This window comes from Podarcis raffonei, chromosome 2 (assembly GCF_027172205.1).
Source record: "Podarcis raffonei isolate rPodRaf1 chromosome 2, rPodRaf1.pri, whole genome shotgun sequence".
Taxonomy (NCBI): Eukaryota; Metazoa; Chordata; class Lepidosauria; order Squamata; family Lacertidae; genus Podarcis; species Podarcis raffonei.
The window spans coordinates 101,811,262-101,834,920 of record NC_070603.1 but is presented as its reverse complement, the minus strand read 5'-3'; the positions used below and the strand labels follow the sequence as shown (position 1 = coordinate 101,834,920).

The window sequence follows — 23,659 nt, the reverse complement described above, 5'->3', positions numbered from 1 at the left end:
CACTCTCAGTAGCATCCTCCCTTAAAGGATCAAATAGCCTTTTTAACATAATAATAATGAACCATAGCAGGTTTCCAAAGGATAGTTTTGCAATGCTGCAGTAGTGATACAGTTTGCATGCAAAATGTTTTTGGTTAAATCTCTTGTATTTCCAAACAGTACTTGGGAAAGATTCCTATCTGGAAGGCCACTACCAGTCAATAGACAATATTGAACAGGACCAGGGGTTGCCAATGTTTTTGTAAACCAGAGAAACTGCTGCTAGATGGATCAATAATATTGGTTGATATAATGCATCTTCCTAGGTGCTTTCATTGTTTGATCCCAACATTACATGGGCAGCAGTGGTGGCTGTGTTCCATCCTTTGGTCACTATACCAGGCGGTGGTGGGAAATGGAGTGGGGGTGGGGATACCCAAGCACAGTGTTTATAGTGTGCAAAATCCTGACCTAATGAGGGCAGGTTAGAGGCGCTGCCTTACCTCTTCTAAAAATGGTTGCAGGACATGTGAAGAGCCAGGCCTTTTATTAGTCAGATCCTATGTCTACATGCGCTGATGGCTTGCAATTCATCCAGTGCCTTTTGAGTCAACAAATGCAGAACTTAAATGCAGCAGATATGTTCTAATACTTTTTGTTTTGCAGGGTGTGGGTGTGTGGGTGTGAGAGAGAGGAAAATAGCTATATAAATATACAGTATTGTCCGATTGTGCACCTCTGGGGATGAAGTCAAACCACTGCGTTAGCAGTACCAAAGTGACCTCCCTGGGGCGCAAGCCTGGGCAGTGTGTATGGACGCCCTGAACTGCCCAGATGACAAGACTCCCCCTCTTGGCCTCGCTGATGTGGTCCAAAGGAAAGCAGAACAATGAGTTTGGCACCAGCTTGGCTGCAGGAGTTGCCAGAAGGAGGCATACAAAATGCCTTCCAACCACCTTAGGGACTCTGAATTTGTGTAGGGTTCACTCCTTAGTCTTTTGTTCTCCGGAAGACATCCCACAAGGCAGAAGAGGTTTAGGACCAGAGTTTTTCTCCTCCCAGACGGGCTATGTTCCCAGATTGACAAGCCCAACCTGCCCCTCACTTCCCTCTGCAGCTCGTGCAGAAACCGCCTTCTTGACCATTGGACCCACCATTAATCTCATTTGCTCGATCTGCCAGAGCCTGTCTTCACATGTGGCAGAAGTCCCTGACCTACCAAGGGCTTGACACCTGGTTTAGCCGGCCAGTCAAAGCCATTTCCCAAAGTGTGGTTGCCGTCATGTGTTGACAGTGTCTAGGAGCCACAGGTGAGAGCTGAGTGCAGGGCAGGGACCAAAGGTAGACAAACTACCCCAGGAAGAGCACAGCGTGTCCCCCACCAGAAGTACTACCCCCCAACACCCTATACATCCCACGCTATCCTATACTGGCTATTTATTTATGACCGCAATATTTTTTCCAGATTCTAAACACCACTGAAAGTTTGTAAACTGAACACGAGACTGGGAAAATGAGGAACTATGAGGAACTGGGTTTGACAGATCTGCCCAGCTTTACTTGGAGAGGATGTTGAACGTGGGCAAGAGAAGATTGATGCCCCACCGCTGTGTCTTTGCTCCCATATGCCCACCTTGTTCTTCTAATCAGCTTGTACTTAAGCTGTTTTAGCCGCTGCTCATATAAGCTGAGCTGTTGCCCATTTCACAAAGGTGGCTTTCTGTTTCCTCACCTGGTGGGCATTGACAGTTGGTCATCTGAGAGCACAGATGAACCTCAGACCCAAGTAGAAGCCATGTAAGAAAAATACTCTGCCCTATTCTGCATGAAATGGAGGCAAATCCCTCCGCCTGATGCTGATCTTCTTCCCTGCCGCAGTGTGAGAAATTGTAATTCTCTCAACTCTCCCAGAATGTACTGGTTGCAGACTTGCTACTGGCGAGTGGCTTTGCTTTAACAAGCCGCATCTCTTGACAGGTGACCTATTGCCGGAATGACAAGATGTCCTTTAATGCAGCACACTGGAAGTGCAAAACTCTTTTACATTTGTTATCTAGCTAATCCTCAAATGTCACCCTAGTTGTGTAGCTCAGCATTATCATTACTGTAATTATTCGGTTGTATCCAGTTCTGTCCCTCCACTGAGTAGAAAAGGGGAGGTGATTATTATTTTTTTGGAAATCTGTCCCTTTGTCCTGTAGCTCCTCTGCACCACCTTGCACACTGTTTGAAAGGGTCCACCAAGCCTCTGGAGCAGATTTGGTGGGGGCATAAAGAAAGAAGAGGACTGCAAAGAGAAAGGACAATTAGAGGGGGAAACACACACACCCCACCCTTATGTTTATGGAAGACTGTGCTGCATGAAAGAGTCTCCTCTCAGCGCAGGGTCAGTTCAGGGAAAGAACTGGATACAACCCATTATAGTGTGCTTGAAAGAATCCTTGCTCAGTGGAAGAATTGCGTATGTCACAATTCTTGTCATCCTTGTCATTTGCCTCGTGCAGCAAAACCTCTCAGGTCAGCCCTGGCCCTGGACTCAAAAAGGTCTTTTCTTTTTTTATAATTTTTATATTAAGTTTTACACAACAAATTTAAATTCAAACACATCAATCACCTCTTCATTTAGGATTCCCTGAATCCTCTGACTGCCCTCCACCCTTCCATGGTTACCGTTATCAATCCAATTTTCCATCTGCTTATCTTATTTCCTCTAAGTTGTTAAAAAAATATTGCCCATTTTTCCATTGTTTTTTGTACATTATAAGCATTACTCAAATCCTGCCAAAGTTTTTAGTTGTTTACAGTGTTCTCTTAAGTACATTATAAATCTTTCCCATTCCTTCTTAAAATTCTTCTCCTCCAGGTTTCTGATTTTCCCAGTCACTTTTGCCATTTTGCCATAGTCCATCATCTTCACCAGCCATTCCTCTCTGGTTGGAACTTTGTCTTCTTTCCATCTCTGGGCCAGTAGTATCCTCGCTGCTGTCGTTGTGTACATGAATAGTCTTTTCTGGTCCCTCGGAATCTCTGTACCTAAAATGCCTAACATAAAAAACCTCTGGTTTTTCCACAAATGTTATTTTAAACATTTTTTTCCAACTCATTATACATCATTTCCCAGAATGTTTTAGTTATCTTGCATGTCCACCACATATGGTAGAATGTGCCTTCTTTCTCCTTACATTTCCAGCAAAGATTAGAAGCAGTCAAAAAGGTATTTTCAACTATGACCAATAAGCAGGCATAGGTAAACTCCGGCCCTCCAGATGTTTGGGACTACAATTCCCATCATCCCTAGTCAACAGGACCAGTGGTCAGGGATGATGGGAAGTGTAGTCCCGAACATCTGGAGGGCCAGAGTTTGCCTATGCCTAAGAGCCTAAATCCATCTGTGTGGAAAGTGGTGTCAGGCTGTGTATGCACCATAACTTTAAAGCACAAAGAATATTGGGAACTGTAGCTTATCTTTCACAGAGCTACAGTTCCCAGCACCCTTAACAAATGACAGTTCCCAGGATTCTTGCTTGGGAGGCAGAAATGTGCTTTACATGTGTGGTGTGTACACAGCCTAAGAGACCCTGCGCATTTGCGGTACATTGAAGCCGCTGGAATTAAAATGGGGCACTGGGGAGAGGGACTGTTGCTTCCAACAATGTATTTCCCAGGCTCACCAAATATATTGTTTTTCTCCCTTTGCCGCACAATTTGTAGCTGCACGATTAATACCAATTTACAATGCTGTTCCCTGTGCAACTCAATTAATTCCAAGGGGAGATCAGCTCTGAGTGTTTTGTTAGAGGAAATAATTGAGCCTCATTTACTTGTGAGAGGTCTATTGTTCATGACATAGTGGCAACAATTACAGCTTCAGTGTAAATATATAACAACAAAATGCACACGGAGCCGCCTCGTCCCATTTTACCTGCCGGTATTTTTTCCCTGCCTGTCAGTTTGGCCCTACCTGGGCCTGGACAAATTGTTTCATTAACATTTTATTACATCTCGCTATTGTTGTTCAGAATATGTGAGCAGCTGAGAGACAGTTTGAACAGAACTGTCCAAAAAAATATTTTTTCATGAGCATTTATCCCTTCACATAGCCCATTTATAGTCAGTGAGTGGCCCTTCAGCCAATAACTGAGGCCTGTGCTGGCCCAATAAATTTTGCTGCCTGAGGCAGTGAAGCAAATGGCTCCCCCTCCCTCAGTATCCAGGGCCGACCAAGTTCTTTTAACACCTGAGACAGAAAAATTCCACAACCTCCTCTTTCTGGAAGTAAACCAAAAAACAACAATAAGCTAAATCACCCAAATTGCTGCTCTTTCATGATGCTGAAAATCTGCTGCATGAGGTAGCTGCTTCACTCTGACTCATGGCAGGCTGGTACGGCCTTGTGGCCTTTTGCGGCCATTCTAGGCTAGAATATGGTGATGGGCCTTTAAATGTTGTTGCTAAGCCATTGGGTGAACCCACAGAAAAATGAGTCACTTGGCACTGCTATAATGTCTAAAGGTTGTCTTAAAGTGTGGAAAGGGCTGTAGCTCAGCAGCAGAACATATGCTTCAGACCCAGAAGGTCCCATACTCAACCTGGGCACCTCCAGCTAAGAGGGCCCAGGCAGCAGGTGATGGGGAGGACCTCTCTGGCTCTCAGACCTTGGAGAGCCACTGCCAGCACTAGCAGCTGGTAGGGCAGCTCACCTGGCAGACAATATTGCGCTAGAAAAACACATAGCCTGACCTGGCACAAGGCAACTTTCCATATTAGCATAGCAAGCTGCCTTATGCTGAGTCAGTCCCCAGGCTCTCAAGAGTTTCAGACAGAGGACTAGGGCTGGGCAATATATCCATATACGTATCGTCCAAAACTGGTTTGAAGTTCATATCATGATATTGGTTTCATAGTTTTTGGCCTGGCAATATATTCCGAATCATGATGTGTGTGTGTTAGTTACGCAAAAATCACAATGTGGGGAAAACTGTGAAACCAGCCAATGTTCCTCCATATTTCAGACACTGTGATACAGTATATCAGTAGATCCTGATGTTTAGCTGGTGATATATCATGAAGCTGAAAACCAGATATCACCAAGCCCTGCTGTTCACCTCTACATAGTTCCAACTTTATTTCAGACGTTGTGCTATATTGGTATATTGTGAAGTTTAGCTGGTGATATATCGTGATGTTGAAAACCAGATATTGGCCAGCTATTCCCCCAGCCCTATCTGAAGATATTAGGGACTGAACCTGAGGACTTCTCCATTCAAGGCAGATTCTCTGCCACTGAGCTGAGAGCCCCTTCTGTGACAGGGGGGAAATTAAGTGGCTGTGGCTGCAGAACTAGAAAGCACTAATTCTTACGAGTTGGTTCAAAGGTGTGATCTCGACTATGTTGTGCAAATGAAGTTTGCTTTTGTTCGCGTTTGTGAGTGAGTCTTTCTTTCTGGGTACCCCTCATTCCTTTCAGCTGGAGTTGCCATGCCATGCTAGAATAAATGCCAAAAGGAGAACAATGAAACTAGAATTCAGCTGCCCGCAGTGCTAAGAGGTAAAAGCAGATAAGTGCTATTAATTGTGCTAAAAGCAACCCAAGGACAAGGGAACACACCACATGTGAAGAACTGCAACAAAGGAATGTTAGCACAAATTTGTAGGGTGCTGTATGGAATGAGCTAGTTTTCTAGTGCTAGGTTTGCTTTGTGTTTGTAGACAGCATATGACATACAATATTTATAATGGCTCAAATAAATAGACTTCGTCCTTGGGCTCTTGTTGGGCCCATCTTCACAAGGTAACAAAAGGAATGTGTCCTCCGAGAAGATTCAGTGAATTGATTCAAGTGTAGAAAGCTGCAATATGTTGTCTGGTTTCCAAATCTGCCTATTTAATAGGTTTAGAGCTGCTTGCATTTATAAACTCAATGCTTGCCTAATACAGGGGTAGTCAACATGGTGCCCTCCAAATGTTGGACTCCAACTCTCATCACTCTTGACAGGCTGGGGCTGATGGGAGTTGGAGTCCCACAAGACTGGGAAGAGAAACAGGGCCGGCCCACCCATGAGGCAAGGTGAAGCAACCGCCTCAGGCAGCAGGCCTCCATGCATCACATGCTGCCGCCGCCATGGTGCATTGCACTCTTTGGAGGCTGGCTGTGCCTCTTCCTCAGCAGCCCCCCACCAATGCTACCTCTACAGCAGCCTCTTGGCAAATAGGAGTCGCTGCTCATCTCTTCCCACCCTTGAGTTTCTGCAGAAAATAAGCATCAGTACATATACCCAAGCAGCGCATACACTCAACCAGGTGTCTCATCCTGCCCATAAAATATTTAGCAATACGTTTGGCACCAGCTTAGCTTCAGGAGTTATCAGAAGGAGGTGTACAAGATGCCATCCAACCATCTTAGGGACTGTACTCTGGATTTGTGTAGGGTTTACTCCTTAGCCTTTTCTTCTCCCGAAGATATCCAGCAAGGCAGCGGAGGTTTAGGAACAGAGTTTTTGTTCTTCTAGATGAGCTACCTTCCCAGTTTGACAAGCCCTATCTGCCCCTAACTTCCCTCTACAACATGGGCAGAAACTTGACTGTTGGACCCATTCTTGGTCTTGTCTGCTCAATCCGCTGGAGCCTGTCTTCGCATGCAGGGGAAGTCCCTAACTCACCAAGGGTTTGAGAGCCCTCCCTTGGTTTAGCCGGCCAGGCGAAACTGCTCCTGGGTGTGGCCGCTGTGGCATGCTGACAACTTCTAGGAGTCACGGGTGAGAGCTGAGTGCAGGGTGGGGACCAAAGGTAGACAAACTACCCATTAGGATAGCCTACACGCTGTGGTTTGTATGAACTGGCTGTGAAATTCACTTCTGCTTTGGAATGTCATTGTGTCTCTTTGCATTGATCTATATATACAGATATATAACTGCATGTAACATCTAATAATCCAAAATTACAATTTCGAGTTGTTTGAGGCAGTCTTGCGATGAATTGCTAGCGCTTGGAGCAGGAGGCATTTTCTTTAAGCACGGCTCCTGATTAGGAATGTAAAAATCGATAATGTCTGAAGTATTGTGAGAGGACTTCCTAAATATGGCTCATCATGTTGGAAAAAATCAATGCAAAATGGGCATGTGGAGTCAGTGTGTCCTAAGAGGGGAACATTAAGGAGGGTTAACCCATAGAAGCAGGCAGGAAGTAGTCACTAAGGATGAAGCCGGCAAAGGATAGGAAACGTCAGTGATGCTTTCGTTTGATGAAACTCTTGTTGGTTTCGTGTGTGTTGGGTTTTTTGTTTTGTTTTGTTTTTTGCTTTTGTTAACTCCCAATGGTGCCCTCCCAATGTTTTGGGGGTCCAGCTTTCATTATTCCTGCCCATTGCCAATACATGTTGGACCTTACAATAGTTGGAGGACAAGTCACTGGCTTTTAATTTAACACTGGTATAGTATCAGTATGAAAATGAAGAATATGCTACAAAAACCCATTAACTTCTGCTTATGGGGGTATTGTTTTTGCTTGTTATTATGCTATGTATTTTTGTGTTTTTATACAGTAAACTGCCCTGTGGTCTTTGGGTGAAGGGCAGTACAGAAATTTATTATATAAGTAAAATACCTCTTTCCTCTTCCAGAGGACACCTATAATTGTACTGTCATAACTGCTATTCCACAAATGTTTTCACGTGCTAAAATTGCATTGGTAGATGAGCTAAAATTACACACGCACATATATATGTATGTATGTATTTTCCCCCACAGCTTTTTGCAATCTTTGCATTTGCAACATGTGGCGGCTATTCTGGAGGACTGCGGCTCAGCGTGGACTGTGCAAACAAGACAGAGAGCGACCTCAGCATTGACATAGCCTTTGCCTATCCATTCAGGTAATCTGTTGTAGTTCTTTGCCATTCACATGCAATGGGGCAGCCATTGTCTACTGTGGTTCAGTGTAGTGCTTCCTGTAGATATTTGCAGATGACAAGACATGCAAAGACTTAAGGTGATGTCACTTACTGGTGCATTTCAAGTTGCTTCTAAGCTGGAACCCTTTAGCACTGCTGAAGCTTTGCTTTCCCACAGTTAGCTGGAAGTGGAATTAAATTGAAGACTCCACAGAAGCACTCAGATTAGCTTCAGGTGGTACGTTTGCACCTCACTGACTTCCCTCTGCCAGTAAGTGACTGAGGTCCACCTGACAAGAATCTAGGATAGTGGCTCTGCAATGCCCGGTGACCTGTCTCTGGAAGTATGTGATATTGTTGCACACCATCCCAATCTCTGAGTGATGCAAGATTCCAGGGGTTCCCAGGGTTTGTATTTTCTTTTGGGAATGAGGCACAACAGAGACTGCAGTGTCTTTATGCCATTTGGTTTATTTACGCATATATGCAACCTACGATGGAGGGGGTTCACACCATCAACACCCCAAAAAGGTCTTGTTTCTCCCATAGCCACAGCCTTGGATTCAAACAGAAATCAGACATTGCTCTCAAACTTTGCTCTGACTCTCTCTCCAGCTTGCTGCTTTACCTCTAGGTCACACCACTGCCCCTTTTAACTCTAAACTCAATGCTTTGTCCTTCTGTCTCTGAGTAGAGGGAGGGGCATCACCCATTTAGACCTATTTCCTTTGTTTTTTTAATGGCCCATCACCCAGGTGATTGCCTCAACACAGGAAGCTAGCCTGGCTTATATTTTGACACTTGCTGGATTCAGGGGTTACAAGGATCTTGCATACAGCCTACTTCCAACCCCCCAAACTTATAATGCACTTATATGGCAGTGTTCTTCCCCATGGCCAAGTTTTTCTTATAATTATTAGTCCTGTTCACAAGGCACAGCAATGTTAATGAAAAGTTTCTTTCTGGTAAATAACAACAGCAACAACTCCTAATGAGAAAGGTGTGAGAACAGTGATAAATAGACTCTCAATTTCCCCCCAATTTAATCATTTCTTTAAAAAAGACACTTTTAATTTTTATAGGAAAATAGTACTATTAAAAAGTGGGGGAAAGATTAGTTGATGGATGTGCTGAACTGGTTACTGGCCCCAAAAATGGACTATATGAGAGTCAATAAACCTGAAGCTCAATCCAGAGAAGACTGAGATGTTTCTATTGGGTGGTTGTTCTTACTGGACAATTGGTGTAGACCCTACTCTAGATGGGCTCACATTCGCTGTGGAAGAGCAGGTCTGTAGTTTGGGGGTGGGGTGGGGGTCCCCCTAGATCCACTGCTGTCACTTGAGTACCTTCCACTAGCCTTGACCGGTGGCCCAGCTACAACCTTATCTGGATGATGATAGCCTGTCTGCCATAACCTGGACTCTGGTAACCTCAATATTATATTACTGCATTGTGGTTTTCATGGGGTTGCTTTTGAAGACAGATGAGGAGGTGACCCAATCATATAACACTGAATCTGGCACAGGGGCATTGGCTGCCTGTATGCTTCTTTTATACGATATACGATACTATATCTTTATTGTCATTGTCCCATACAGAACAATGAAATTGAAAAACTACATAAAACATTCAAAAACCCCTAAAAACTCTGAAACCCCATTTTAAAATACACTATACTATACTATAAAAACCCCTAAAAACTCTGAAACCCCATTTTAAAATACACTATACTATACTATAAAATACACTATACTAAAAAATACACTATACTATAAAGCTCTTTATAGCTCGGGGCCCCAGTATCTTTCAAAGCACCTCTCCCACTATGGCCCTACCTGGACCCTTCAGTCTTCATCTGAAGCTCTCCTCCAGGTGCCTCTGACTTCTTTTATTTGAAGTTCCCTGGCTGTGGAATGCTGTCCCCAGCAAGGTTCACTTGGTGCGTCTTCCATGTGCAAAGTTTAAACATATCTCTTCGCCCAGACATATGACAAATTATGACAAGTTGGCTGATGGCCTACTTGATGGAAAGTTTTTGCCGCTGAATATTTTTGTCCTTTTTTCCTGCACTACGAAATGGTTTTCTTGACATATGTTGTTTTGGGTTTTGTGTCATTCCTGTTGAGCTCTTGACATTTTGTAGGAAGTGACTAACAAGTTAAATAGATAAATAATTCTCAGAATGTATGTATGCGTTGACTAACAAATTGCCTTTCAAAAACATCAGCTCTCCAAAAGATTCAACTATGTCTCGGTTTCATAGCATCTGAGCTAAGCTGTCCTAGAAAGCCTTCTTTAGCCTAGTGATGTGTCTGATGTGTTTCATAAGCCAGTTTTGGGATGATAAACACCAATGGAAATGAGGGCAAATGTCCAATGCCAGAAGTTAACAATGAAATATTTTTAAAACCCTGCTGTTAATAAGACATAACACATTCACAAGCAGATGCAATGCAAAAAATAAATAAATATGGCTATCAGCCTTGCCCATCCCCCTTGCATCTAAACGGTCATGTCCTGCATCTATAAAAAGTCCCCAAACCTAAAAGTAGATTCACAGATATCTATTTCTTTCTATACAAATTCTATTCCAAGAAATGTTTTTAAAGACAGCAACACCATCTGTCTGTAAAATGGCTATTTCCATCAGACATCATTTGCTGTTTTGCTTTTGAGTTCCATTTATGCCTTTATTGATAGCAATGCTGTTCACTAAATGGATCTGAGCAGCTGGCAAACTCGTGAATTGTTGTTAATTTATGAGATATTTATGCCATACTTGTGCTCCACAGACTTGTACTGCCCTTTATTACAAATGTTAAATTTCCCCCCTTTTTGCTAACTTTGCTGTTCTGTACAATCTTTCATCTCTTGCTTCTTTTAGTATTCATGAAGCAGCTTTGGAAAATTGAGTTATGCAAATTTATAATTTGATTCTCTTCCAAACTTGTCACATTTCATGAGTGTTCTTCACAGAGGATGGGAGGGAGTTCCACAATAGAAATTGCTATTTAAGATGTTGGTTTATATATGTTATTAGTTTATCATAATAATATATAAGAAAGAAAACTCGAAAGCTAGCATTATTTGGCTCAGATCAGAAATACATAGCTTATTGAACAGAGGTATGCATGATACTTGCTAGTGCACTCCATCTTTATACTTACCCCTTCCTTCCTCCTTTTTTGGTGAGCTGTGATTGAAGTCTTCCTTGGTTAATTAACCATAGTTTCCTGTGAAGTTTGAATCAGGAAACTGTGGTTATCAGCAGGGGCAGACATCTTTCACAATATGGCGCCCTGTGTGAGGCTAAAATTTGGAACCCCCACATGGATCTTCTCAATTATGGATCTTCTTAATTTTGTTTCCCTTCAACTCGGCACCCTGTGAAGGGGAACCAGCCACACCACCCAAAATCTGGTGATGTTACCAGTACTGGAACAAGCCAGAATATTACTGAAGCCAATTTCAAATCATGTAAGAGCCAAGGCTTATTCTCATCGCCATAGTTCTCCAGTTCAGATGTTCTTAGAACTATGGTTAATCAACCCAGGAAGTCTTCAAAAAGAGCACAATGAGAAGGTGGGGAAAGGTAGCATGAGGCTGGGGCATGCGAGTGAAAGACTGCCCCACTACTCTCTTTTTTTAAGGTTTCTCTTAAACCTACAGTCTGGCACTCCTATTGCCATGATGAGATGCGAGGTTGTGTTTTCTTCAGCATTGTCCATCCTTCATGCTGCCTTGCTTCCGTTGAAATTGCAATACATGCCAGATATAAGGTTGCCCTGTTTGAAGGAAACTTGTAATAGATCTGTTCAAAATTAGGCTAACTGTTGTGATTAAGTATGGATTCCTGGTGCCCATAGCTGCAAAATACTGAATTAAAAAAGTTAAAGTTAACCTCAAACTGTTGCAATTCTCACAGTTTTATTATTCTGTTAAATCTGATTGTGGTCTCTCCCCCCCCCTCCCCCATCCTCTGTGCAATGATTCACCGCTTTGAGATTTCAAATTATGCCCACAGCTTTATTCAAGGGGAGAGATGCAGGAATACCTATAAATGGTTGTTTATTCAATTGTGTCCAGAAAGAGGAAGGAGGCCTATTATATTGCTCCCTGGATAGTTCCCCTGGGGAAAGATTTTTGAAAGAGAGTCTTGAGACAGGTTTGTTTGTTTTTAACAGTGAGGCGAAAAACTGTTTCTTATTGCTTGACTAGGATAAATATATTGCATAAAAGGTTTTTATGTTTGCTCTAGGTTCCCAACAGATCACAGTGCCCTGTAGACCACCTATGTTAAAATGTATCTTTCAGCTTGACTATGTCTGAATTTTTGTGATGACCAATGCTTTTTAGCAAATGAATTTGACTGACACAAGGCGTGTGGATATCTTGGCTTATTAAGATAATGAACATCTAGCTGTTGACACCATTAAGGGACCCCTGACCAGTCGTGACCGGCTCTGGGGTTGCAGCGCTCATCTCGCTTTATTGGCCGAGGGAGCCTGCATGCAGCTTCCGGGTCATGTGGCCAGCATGACTAAGCCGCTTCTGGCGAAGCAGAGCAGTGCACGGAAACGCCGTTTACCTTCCTGCTGGAGTGGTACCTATTTATCTACTTGCATTTTTGACGTGCTTTCGAACTGCTAGGTTGGCAGGAGCAGGGACCGAACAACGGGAGCTCACGCCGTTGCGGGTATTCAAACCGCCAACCTTCTGATTGGCAAGTCCTAGGCTCTGTGGTTTAACCCACAGCGCCACCCACATCCCACGTTGACACCATTACCTTCATGCAATATAATGTTTCAGAAATAACATCCATCAGTGGGCTTACTTTAAAACCATATTGTTTATTAAAAGATAGTCTGCCACACATTACTGGAAAGCCTTTGTTGTGGTGGTCTTTCTGCAAAATAAAAATAAAAATCTTAGTTTATTAATTAAATGTATAAATAGAAGGCATTATTAATACACTATCAAGTGGAGATTTATATAAGTTGTCTCAAATAAGCAAAGATATGATCTACTCTGTTATTGACTAGTGTGTATAGAGATGCTGTGTTAATAAAGGAAGATATGAGCCTCATTTGGTAGGATATTATTCATTAATACAGAGAGAAATAATAAAGTTGGGGTTTTATGCAGAATACATCCTTGAGCAGTATCCTTATCCTATTTTTTTGGAGTTTGATCAAGCATTCCTTCATGCTACGAAAGGGCTTGAGGAAAGTTTTGTTGTGCAAGAACCACAGTTCGTGGGACTGTAGAAGGAATAAAAAAGGAACTGAGTATACATACATGAGGCCATTCATCCACACCCATTTATTGTAAAGCAGGCATCCCCAAATTCGGCCCTCCAGATGTGTTGGGACTACAACTCCCATCATCCCTAGCTAACAGGACCAGTGGTCAGGGATGATGGGAACTGTAGTCCCAAAACAGCTGGAGGGCCGAATTTGGGGGTGCCTGTTGTAAAGCTTGGTTTGGATACCCAAGAGCTCTTGATGCAGCAGCAGAGTCACACAGAGCAAGGTTTCTGCTTGCTCTGAGTGTAAAAATCAACGTTCTATAGTTGAGCAAGAAGACAGTTTCCTCATCAGGAGGAACTTGTGTATATTTCTTTCTGTTCATGTCATGACAAATACTCAAACTTTTGACATTCTGCCATTGGATATAAACCTACATTAGGCCCACTTATATATGCAGATATCCATATCTCTGATATCTTTTCCCTTACACTGTGTCCAAGTCCACTTATTCAAATCAAATCAAATCAATCTTTATTACGGTCTAGAGACCCAACAAATAATTACAAAGCAATGCACAATTCATGCAGCCTACCTCCAGCTTAAACAAGCATTTTGTTCAAAATGCTTGTTCATTCTTTCTTACACATACACACATTAATGGACACAGGTCCACAGTTCCTTAGGGCCACATAGTCCCATAGGTCTCACATTATTATTATTATTATTATTATTATTATTATTATTATTATTATTATTTCTGCAAAGCTGGAATGTCCGTAAGCATTTCATAACCATGCATTCCAGCACTGACCTCGTGGCTAGCAAGATCTTGTTTCAATGTCCTGAAACTCTACGTTCTTATAGCCAACAGCAATGGTGGTTTCAAAAGTTGTGCACCTTTTGTTTGCCTCGTTTTGTTTTTGTTTACTTGATTTGGAGTGGTGGTGGTGAGTAAAATCGCTATTTCCCCCCTGCAATCCTTTATATTAATTTGATATCTTAGTTGTCCGTCTGCAATCCTGCTAAGAGATTACTCAGAGCTGACTTTGAAAATAGATATCTGATTATGATTCAAATGTAACAGTGAGTGCCTTTGCTTGACAGTGCTGGCATCAAAAGGCCTGAGTAAATCACCTCCGTATCTGTTAAGTTAGGACCTTCAGCCACTCAGCGCCTTTGTTCAAGAGACAGGTAAGCTTCTTCATGGAAAGAACATCACAGGTTTCTCCTTCACTGCACCTGGGAGTGAACAAATCTGTTTTTGTGCAGCATTTCTTCACCAGTTCCTCCCTGATTTATGATTACTGGTTGACAGTGGAAGAGTTGAGGGGGTGAGCCCGAAACAAAAGATGCCACGCAGAGAGCCCACGGAGCTTGTACCTGTCATGACTGTCAAACGCTGTGCTGGAAACAAGAAGAAGCTAAAATTTAAAAATTTGGATCTATCGGTATGACTCAGTTCTAGAAGCAGTTGTGTGTTTGTGTCAGTTTTTCTCTTTCTTCATCCTTGAACTTGGTGCAAAAGAAAGGATATCTGCCGTGGCTTGGAAAACGTGGGAACAAGATGGTGCAGCTGATCATACAGGAAACTGTGTCAGATACCGTATTTTTCGCCCTAAAAGACGCACCCAACCATTCTCTTCCCATTGGCATGTTTTATAAATTATTCTTGCAGAGCTGGGATAGCGAACCTCAGGGCCTCCTGATGTTGCTGGACCACAACTCCCATCATTCCTGACCATTGGGCATTCTGGCCGGGGCTGGTGGGAACTGGAGTCCCACAATGACTGGAGGGCCACAAGTTCCCCTTTCCTATTCTAGAGGGATGCACACATAAGGAAAGGCTAACAATCAGAATTTACACTGAGAATTAAGCTGAGATCTGAACTCAGGGCCATGCCCAGAACTGGCCACTGGCCTACACTGGTTCTTACTTGCTGGGCTGATGAAGCATCCATTCAATTCTATTGTTTTATTTCTTTATTTCAACCGTTTATATACTGCTAAGCAACATCATTTTTTGTAAGCGATGTACAACGAAGTTGCCCAAGGGACACAAAAGATAAATCAACCAGAAAATTAAATTCCTTCCACCCCCACCCCCCACACCTCATATAGTAAAAAAATAAAATAATATCTGCTGGGTTCAGTCTACCCAGCACTTTATACATCTGTGTTCAATAATGCATCAGGACAGCCAGAGATCTGAAGCTCTGCCGATTAATTATACAAACCGCCCCGCCAGGATGGGCAGCGAGGAATAGGTCAGTGCTTTTATGATCAACTTCCACAATTCAGTGTCGCGTTGTGGTCCCAGCAGTGCAGTTTTCTATGTAATTTGGGGCTTTTGTGAATGGATTAGCCTAAGCGGACCTGTTTTCGTTGTGTTTCTCTTTCTAAATTGCTCTCACTCCAGTTGGAAAGGAAACAAGCAAAGAGTGTAATGTTGCACCCCGCCGTGCAGAATTTGGGAGAAGTATCCTTCAGGGCACACAAAACTCTCGTCGTGACATTTTCAACAGCTCAGTTCCCCTTTTTTATATTTAATGCGACCTAATGATAGAAAGTAGACCCAAGGCTCCAGCATCTTTCTTAGGAAGGTGAAACTACAAGTGTCTTCATTTAATAGTGATCCCGGTGGTCAAGAAGTTATTACAGGTTTGGGGGGCAGGGATGGGACAAGTCCTAACACAAACTTTGCTGCCTCATGTATAGGACCCATGACCTTGACCTGATTTTCATTGGTGTTTCAAAGGGAGTAGAAAAATAAGATAAGCTTGTTCATTGTGCTGCCAGGGCTGGCAAAGCTGCACAGATGCATTGGCTACTTAACATAGAGAGGTTTTCCTCTTTTCATATATTGTGTGCTGTAGCCTTGTGCCAGAAGATTGCCTGGGAAACCAATTGCCTGAAAGGCTAGCCATTTTGCAGCCTAATGTGAAGGACCCGATGAGCATCCCCATCACTCTGCCCAGACAGCAGCTCAATCTTTCCTCCACACTGACAATAAGGCAGCATCTTCCGTTGTGCTTGAGGGGCAGCAGGTTAAATTAGGGTCCACAAGTCAAGATATGAACCATACAGACACAGCCCTGTCCTCTGAACACTTGGGCACCACGCATTACTACCAGCATCTAATGCCTAGGGCAACTGGCACACTCTGCCCAATGACAGAGCTGGACCGGATTGTCTAGTGGGAAAATGTGACTCTGATTTGCCTGTGTCGCAGACTCGCTTCACCTGCAGCAGAGAAATTTGTGAGCAGTCACAGAAGAGGTGAATTATACATAGGTCTGCAGGAGTGTACCATGAACCCTATAACCTCCCATTTCATCATCAAGTCTCAGCTTTGCTCAACCCTAGTTATTATGGGGGGGGAGTAATGTCTAAAATACTTTTTTAATAATAATAATAATAATAATAATAATAAAATAATTTTATTTATATCCCGCCCTCCCCAGCTGAAGCTGGGCTCAGAGTGGCTAACAACAGTAAAAATAACACAGTTTACATAAAATCACAATCAATTAATTGAAATACATTCTAAAATCAATTCATTCTAAAATCAATTCAAATTAATGACAACCATTGGGCTAGAGTTCTATGAGGATTACAGAAGGAGGGGATCAGACTGTGCCTTGGCCAAAGGCCTGGTGGAACAGCTCTGTCTTGCAGGCCCTGCGGAAAGATATCAAGTCCCGCAGGGCCCTAGTCTCTTGTGGCAGAGCGTTCCACCAGATCAGGGCCATGGCCGAAAAAGGCCTGGCTCTGGTTGAGGCCAGCCTAACCTCCCTGTGGCCCGGGATCTCCAAGATGTTTTTATTTGAAGACCGTAAGGTCCTCCATATTTATTACAACTCTGCCACGTATTTATTACAACTCTGCTTGCAGTGAGATTGAAAGATTAAATGAATGTGTAACTCAGTGCATTCATTCATTCATTCATTCATTCATTTTTTTTATGGTTATACCTCCCCTGTCCCTCCTACCAGAGCCCAGGCTGGCTTATTACAACTGCCTTAATAACAGAGCACAACTATCACATGGTTAGGATGGCACTTTGTTAGAGAAGGGCTGTATCTCCCCAAACTCTGAAGTACTCTCAGAAAAATCATGACCTTCTACAAAGGCCTAGAAAGACCCCAGCCCATTACAAATGGAGATGGGCAGATTTCACCCTTCACTAATTTCTGCAGGATGTAAGAAATCGATCCTTTAGAATATTGGCTCCATTTGTGTTACCCAAAATACATTTATCCATGGTTTGGAAGACTTTAATTTAGTTCTGTGCTCAGTGCAGTGATGGATAGGGTATGTAAATGATTATTCAATCGACATTTCTGACTGATGTTTTTCCCCAGCTCAAAAAAATGGAAAGAAATGTGCAGGTAGGAGGTTACAGCTGATATGTTACAGATCAGCTTTTCAAAGCCTGCTGCAAAAATTGTTCTCCATTAATGCATTATACTATGCATTATACCGGAACTTATCAATTATCCTCATTCCACTTCCCCAAATTCCCCAAGCTACCTGTATGGTTTCAGTTTCCACTCTTTTAAAATCCTGAAAGCCTTTGTACTTTGAGAAGAGTGTGGATTCCAGTTCATAAACTTAATTTGTAGAGAGTTTAGAATGCTCGAATCCATTGATTGCTGTTGTGGAAGAGAGATGGAGAGCTTATAAAAAGGAAAATTAATACCTGGATCAACTGCTTAAGGGGGGGAAATGTGCTATCTTTTTTCAGTGGTCCTTGCTTATCTAGTTGGTCTGATGGTCAGCACACTCATCTTTCAGATCATCCTAATTCTGTTCCGACCACAACCCAATTGCACTCATTTGTAAACCACCTTTACCACCACTGCTCCACTGATGGAACAATCATAATAATGCAATGCTGAATTCCACACAAAACTTAGAAATTGCAGAATCTTACCAATTTTTGTGTGTATCCATTCTCCTAAAGGATAGACATTCTCCTAACGGATAGACTTATTTTGTTGTGGAGACAACAGCTATCTCAGTTGGCAAGCTCTTAAGGTTGTGATCCTGTTGACAGTATGGGATGGGCCCTTCTTTAGATAAATTCTAAGCCATTCAGGTCTTTAGAATTCAAAACTAAAAGCTTGATTTGGGCTTCATGACAAATAGACAGCCAGTGCAGATCTTTGAAAATTAATGACCACGTATAGTCTGGTCTGTTGAAACTCTGGCTACTGCATTTTTGTACCAACTGCAGCCTCCAAACCGTATTCAAGGGCAGCTCCATGTAAAACAAATGACAATGGTCGAAATAGGAGGTTACTAGAACATGGGTAACTACAGTCAGGCTTTCCCCTGTCCCAGGGTGGCTATAACTGGCAAAGCAACTAGAGGTAGGATAAATCATTGTTTCTCATTGTCCAAAAGAACTTCCTGGCTTCTTTCTTTAACTCCAGAGGTTGAAGCCATTTCTACATCCTGCTACAACCTAGCAAGTCATTATTTTTCTTTATAACTGTGAGAATACATGGTAGAGATTTCAGATTTCTTCCCATGGATATATCCATAATAAGTAAGGAGAGGTTTGCTGCTGAGAACTAGTCTTTGCCAGCCTAATTGGATCCAGCCCACATTTCTCTACAATCTGCAGAAGAACTTGCTGCTGAGATGTAGCATTTGCCCAGCTCAGTTCAACCAAGCCAACATTGTGGGACAGATTTTTTTCTGGAGAGTCAATGTCTACCCAGCTAACATTAAACCTAGGTTTACCTGCTGTTGGCAGAGCACTTTACTAATGAGAACCAGCATTTCCAACCCAAAGATTCCCCCTTCCCCCCCTTTTTTATCAAGGGACTGAGTCAACCCATCCAAAATGCAATTCTCCAGGTGAGGCTTGCCTGTTTCCCCCACCTGTGTAATGAATGCAGGTCTAATCATTTCCAATATGCTAAAGCAGAAACAATAGTGCATTTGTGCCTGTACCAAATGCAACCTTGAGAATACATTCAGACTAATTTTAGCCGATTCATGCTAGCTCCTCTTAATGAGGAGAGGGTTTTCTAATTTTTGAAAGCGTAGATGATTTTGATGCATACCAATCAGGATGAGTCTGTCTGCTAACGCAGCTTGACTGTCTACCGGAGGAGCTTTCTCAGGAGAACAGACTATACCTGCTTCTGCCATACACCGAGAGGAGTAATGAGAGAGTGAGGAACAGCAAAGAATAGTTCATCACTGCTATGAATACCTCCAATTACTCCTGCCATTCTGTGTGTCGAGGAGTTTTCTGTTGGGGAAGAACAGGGCAGCCCAAGGGAGGCACAAGCTGCATATTACACACCACCTGCAATTTAAAGCTAGGAGGTTGTCAGGGAGCAATGAATGATGAAAGTTACAGGAAAGTGCCATGCAATCATGTGCATATTTACCCAAGCTGCATACACACATCATTTTATTCTAGAATCTATGGGGACTCAGTCCACAGTCCACAAACAACACAAATCTCTTACATATTTTGCATTCATTAGAAAAGAACCTCAAGGAACAATTCATGCCCGCTGCCTTGTAGGACATCTTTGGGTGAAGTCAAGGCTAAGGAGTAAACCTTACACAAATTGAGGGTGGGACCCTTAAGGCAGTTGGGTGGCATCTTGTATGTCTCCTTCCGGCAACTCCTGCAACCAAGCTGGTGTCAAATGTATTCTTTTCCTTTCCTTTGAACGACATCAGCAAGAAGCCCAGGACCTCGATACACACTACCCAGGCTTGTGCCCCAGAGACCTCCTAGAGACTTTTGTTGTGGGTGGGTATGATTTGTTGTGGGTGGGTATGATTGGGCTATGATTGGAAGATAGAGAGCCAAGGTTGTAAGAGTGTTTGTGTCACTGCAGTCTATTTAAAGATTGTTGTTGTTGTTTAGTCGTTTAGTCGTGTCCGACTCTTCGTGACCCCATGGACCAGAGAACGCCAGGCACCCCTGTCCTCCACTACCTCCCGCAGTTTGGTCAAACCCATGCTGGTAACCTCGAAAACACTATCCAACCATCTCATCCTCTGTCGCCCCCTTCTCCTTGTGCCCTCCATCTTCCCCAGCATCAGTGTCTTCTCCAGGGAATCTTCTCTTCTCATGAGGTGGCCAAAGTACTGGAGCCTCAGCTTCACAATCTGTCCTTCCAGTGAGCACTCAGGGCTGATTTCATTAAGAATGGATGCGTTTGATCTTCTTGCAGTCCATGGGACTCTCAAGAGTCTTCTCCAGCACCATAATTCAAAAGCATCAATTCTTCGGCGATCAGCCTTCTTTATGGTCCAGCTCTCACTTCCATACATCACTACTGGGGAAACCATGGCTTTAACTATACGGACCTTTGTTGGCAAGGTGACGTCTCTACTTCTCAAGATGCTGTCTAGGCCTGTCATTGCCCTTCTCCCAAGAAGCAGGCGTCTTTTAATTTCGTGGCTGCTGTCACCATCTGCAGTGATCATGGAGCCCAAGAAAGTAAAATCTCTCACTGCCTCCATTTCTTCCCCTTCTATTTGCCAGGAGGTGATGGGACCAGTGGCCATGATCTTCGTTTTTTTGATGTTGAGCCTCAGACCATATTTTGCGCTCTCCTCTTTCACCCTCATTAAAAGGTTCTTTAATTCCTCCTCACTTTCTGCCATCAAGGTTGTGTCATCTGCATATCTGAGGTTGTTGATATTTCTTCCGGCAATCTTAATTCCAGCTTGGGATTCATCCAGCCCAGCCTTTCGCATGATGTATTCTGCATATAAATTAAATAAGCAGGGAGATAAAATACAGCCTTGTCGTACGCCTTTCCCAATTTTGAACCAATCAGTTGTTCCATATCCAGTTCTAACTGTAGCTTCTTGTCCCACATAGAGATTTCTCAGGAGACAGAGATTTAAAGATTACTTTAAATTTACATTTAAATTTAAATGTAAATTTAAATTTAAATTTAAATCTTTAAATGTAAATTTAAATTTAAATTTAAATTTACATTTAAAGATTACTCAGGTCTTGATTCAAGGGGTGCTGTGTGGATTAATAATAATAATAATAATAATAATAATAATAATAATAATAATAAATTTTATTTATACCCTGCCCTCCCCAGCCAAGACCAGGCTCAGGGCAGCTAACAACCAATAATAAAAACAAGTTGATTGAAATACAACTTTTAAAAAAAGATTAAAATACAACATTAAAACAATTAAAACATTAAAATGCAGCATCACAGGAGGAGAAAGCAAAAAAGAAAAGGGGGGGAGGGAATCAAATTGATAAAGAGATCCAGATCCTACTGAAGTCCATGGGATTTAGGTTCTTCTGTTTTGAGTGTCCTCTATATTTACCATACATAAGAAGCAACTTGTTTATGCATTGCAGCTTGCCATCTACTGTGTTTCTTTTTCTGTGCCCTAGTCCATCTTCTGTTTCAAACACTCCCAGTAACCTTGTTTAGCTTTAGGGGGGGGGAGCCTTTGTCTCCATGCTTTGTGAAATCGCAAAGGCAGATGCAAAGAGAGAATTCCTCCTCCATGAGAAGACAATAAACCCTGATGAATAGTATTTGCATAACTGAGATGGAAAACCTTAAAGACCAGTCAGAAAGCTCTGGCATCCTTATCACACTTCTAAGTTCTTTCTTCTGCCCAAATGGTTTTGTCCACATGGCCTGTGTGGGTAGATGTGTGCAAAGAGAGAAGCAGCTGTTGTTGTGTGGCTGTACGTGTCAGGGACCGTGCTGAGGAGGGCTGCACAGATGAGGAATGGTGGGAGCCTCCCCCTGCCCCTGCTCCTGATCAGGATCCTGAATCTTCCCAGGAGCAGTGGGACAGTATAGATTTGGAACAGTGGTTCGCAGAGGGACATAGTTCAAAAGACAAAAGTTGGGAAGAACTGGGTGGTGAACAGCTAGGAGAAGAAGATTCAGGAGAGAGAGAGAGTTAATAGACTCCAGTTTGCTGGTAAACATCCAGCCGATCAGTCCAAGGTCACTGAGATTAGATAAGGTATCTGCACAGAAGGCATAGTGGTTGCCAGATCAGTTTGCAAGGCGAGGAAGTGACTCGGGTGACTCGGGGGGGGGGTGTAAACCTTAATTGGGAGCACCTTTGCTCCGAGAATGGACTCTTTGTTCTTTCGCTGTGATCATTAAAATCTCTTTAAATGGTAAGAGACTATTTTTGCTTTGATCTGCTTATCCACAGCCAAAGGGAGAGAGGAAGCCACTTTCCCGAAGCCTGACAATACGCTAGCACAATGTGAAGAAGCAAACTTTTAATATTTTAAAAAAAAATGTGTCAAGCATGTTTCAGCACCTCAAAGCACAGACTACATGCCATCTAGCTGGTTTTATAAATTATTGAAACAAAATATATCAGCTGATAAAGGACAAATGCCAAACACCACATTTTTCCCTGTACAGTGGTACCTCGGGTTAAATACTTAATTTGTTCCGGAGGTCCATTCTTAACCTGAAACTGTTCTTAACCTGAAGCACCACTTTAGCTAATGGGGCCTCCTGCTGCTGCCACGCCGCCGGAGCACGATTTCTCTTCTCATCCTGAAGCAAAGTTCTTAACCCGAGGTACTATTTCTGGGTTAGCGGAGTCTGTAACCTGAAGCGTATGTAACCTGAAGCGTATGTAACCCGAGGTACCACTGTATAAGACGCCCCCATGTATAAGTTCCTATTTTTAGGGACTCCAATTTAAGAAAATATGGCGATTGCCCTGTTTATAAGACGACCCACAGTTTTTCACATAATTTTTAAGTTAAAAAGCCTAGTCTTATATATGGAAAAGTATGGCACATACTATTAGTGGAAACTATGGGATCCATTTTGATGGGGAAACTGACTAAATATACAGTCTTTATGCAATCCAAAAACAAAAGACTTCTATAAGGACTAGCAACAAAAAGCAACTTATGGCAATCCACCAGAAGTACGAAGCTCTCCAGGACAGATTTCTAGGCAGCAGCATCACTGAGTTTTTGCTGCAGTAGAAGGTTTCCTCGTGCTTCTGCTCCTCTCTTCTTTATAGGTGACAAGCGTTGGTAACAGAATTACATAAATGATGGAATCAAATAGAGCTTTCCTACTTCAGATTAAGGGACGCTGATGGCGCTGTGGGTTAAACCACAGAGCCTAGGACTTGCCGATCAGAAGGTCGGCGGTTCGAATCCCCGCGACAGGGTGAGCTCCGATTGCTCGGTCCCAGCTCCTGCCAACCTAGCAGTTCGAAAGCACGTCAAAGTGCAAGTAGAGAAATAGGTACCGCTCCAGCGGGAAAGTAAACGGCGTTTCTGTGCACTGCTCTGGTTCGCCAGAAGTGGCTTAGTCATGCTGGCCACATGTACACCAGCTCCTGCGGCCAGTAAAGCGAGATGAGCGCCGCAACACCAGAGTCGGTCACAACTGGACCTAATGGTCAGGGGTCCCTTTACCTTTACCTCAGATTACTCAGCATGTGCCCCACTAAGCCAAGTGCAGCCTGGCAGTCATGTTCCGTGGCCTACAAGATACTTGATAGCCTTCCAGGTTTGGCAGTT

At 42.9% G+C, this 23,659-nt stretch overlaps 1 protein-coding gene across 2 annotated transcripts in view; it reads left to right on the top strand.

Moving 5' to 3' along the window:
* Positions 1–23,659, top strand: part of SYNPR (synaptoporin) — a 140,632-nt gene that overhangs the window by 104,858 nt on the left and 12,115 nt on the right. For both annotated transcript variants that reach the window (XM_053378318.1, XM_053378319.1), the window contains one exon: positions 7,725–7,849. In XM_053378318.1, the coding sequence (XP_053234293.1) occupies positions 7,725–7,849 (125 nt within the window). The remainder of the gene's footprint in view (positions 1–7,724; positions 7,850–23,659) is intronic.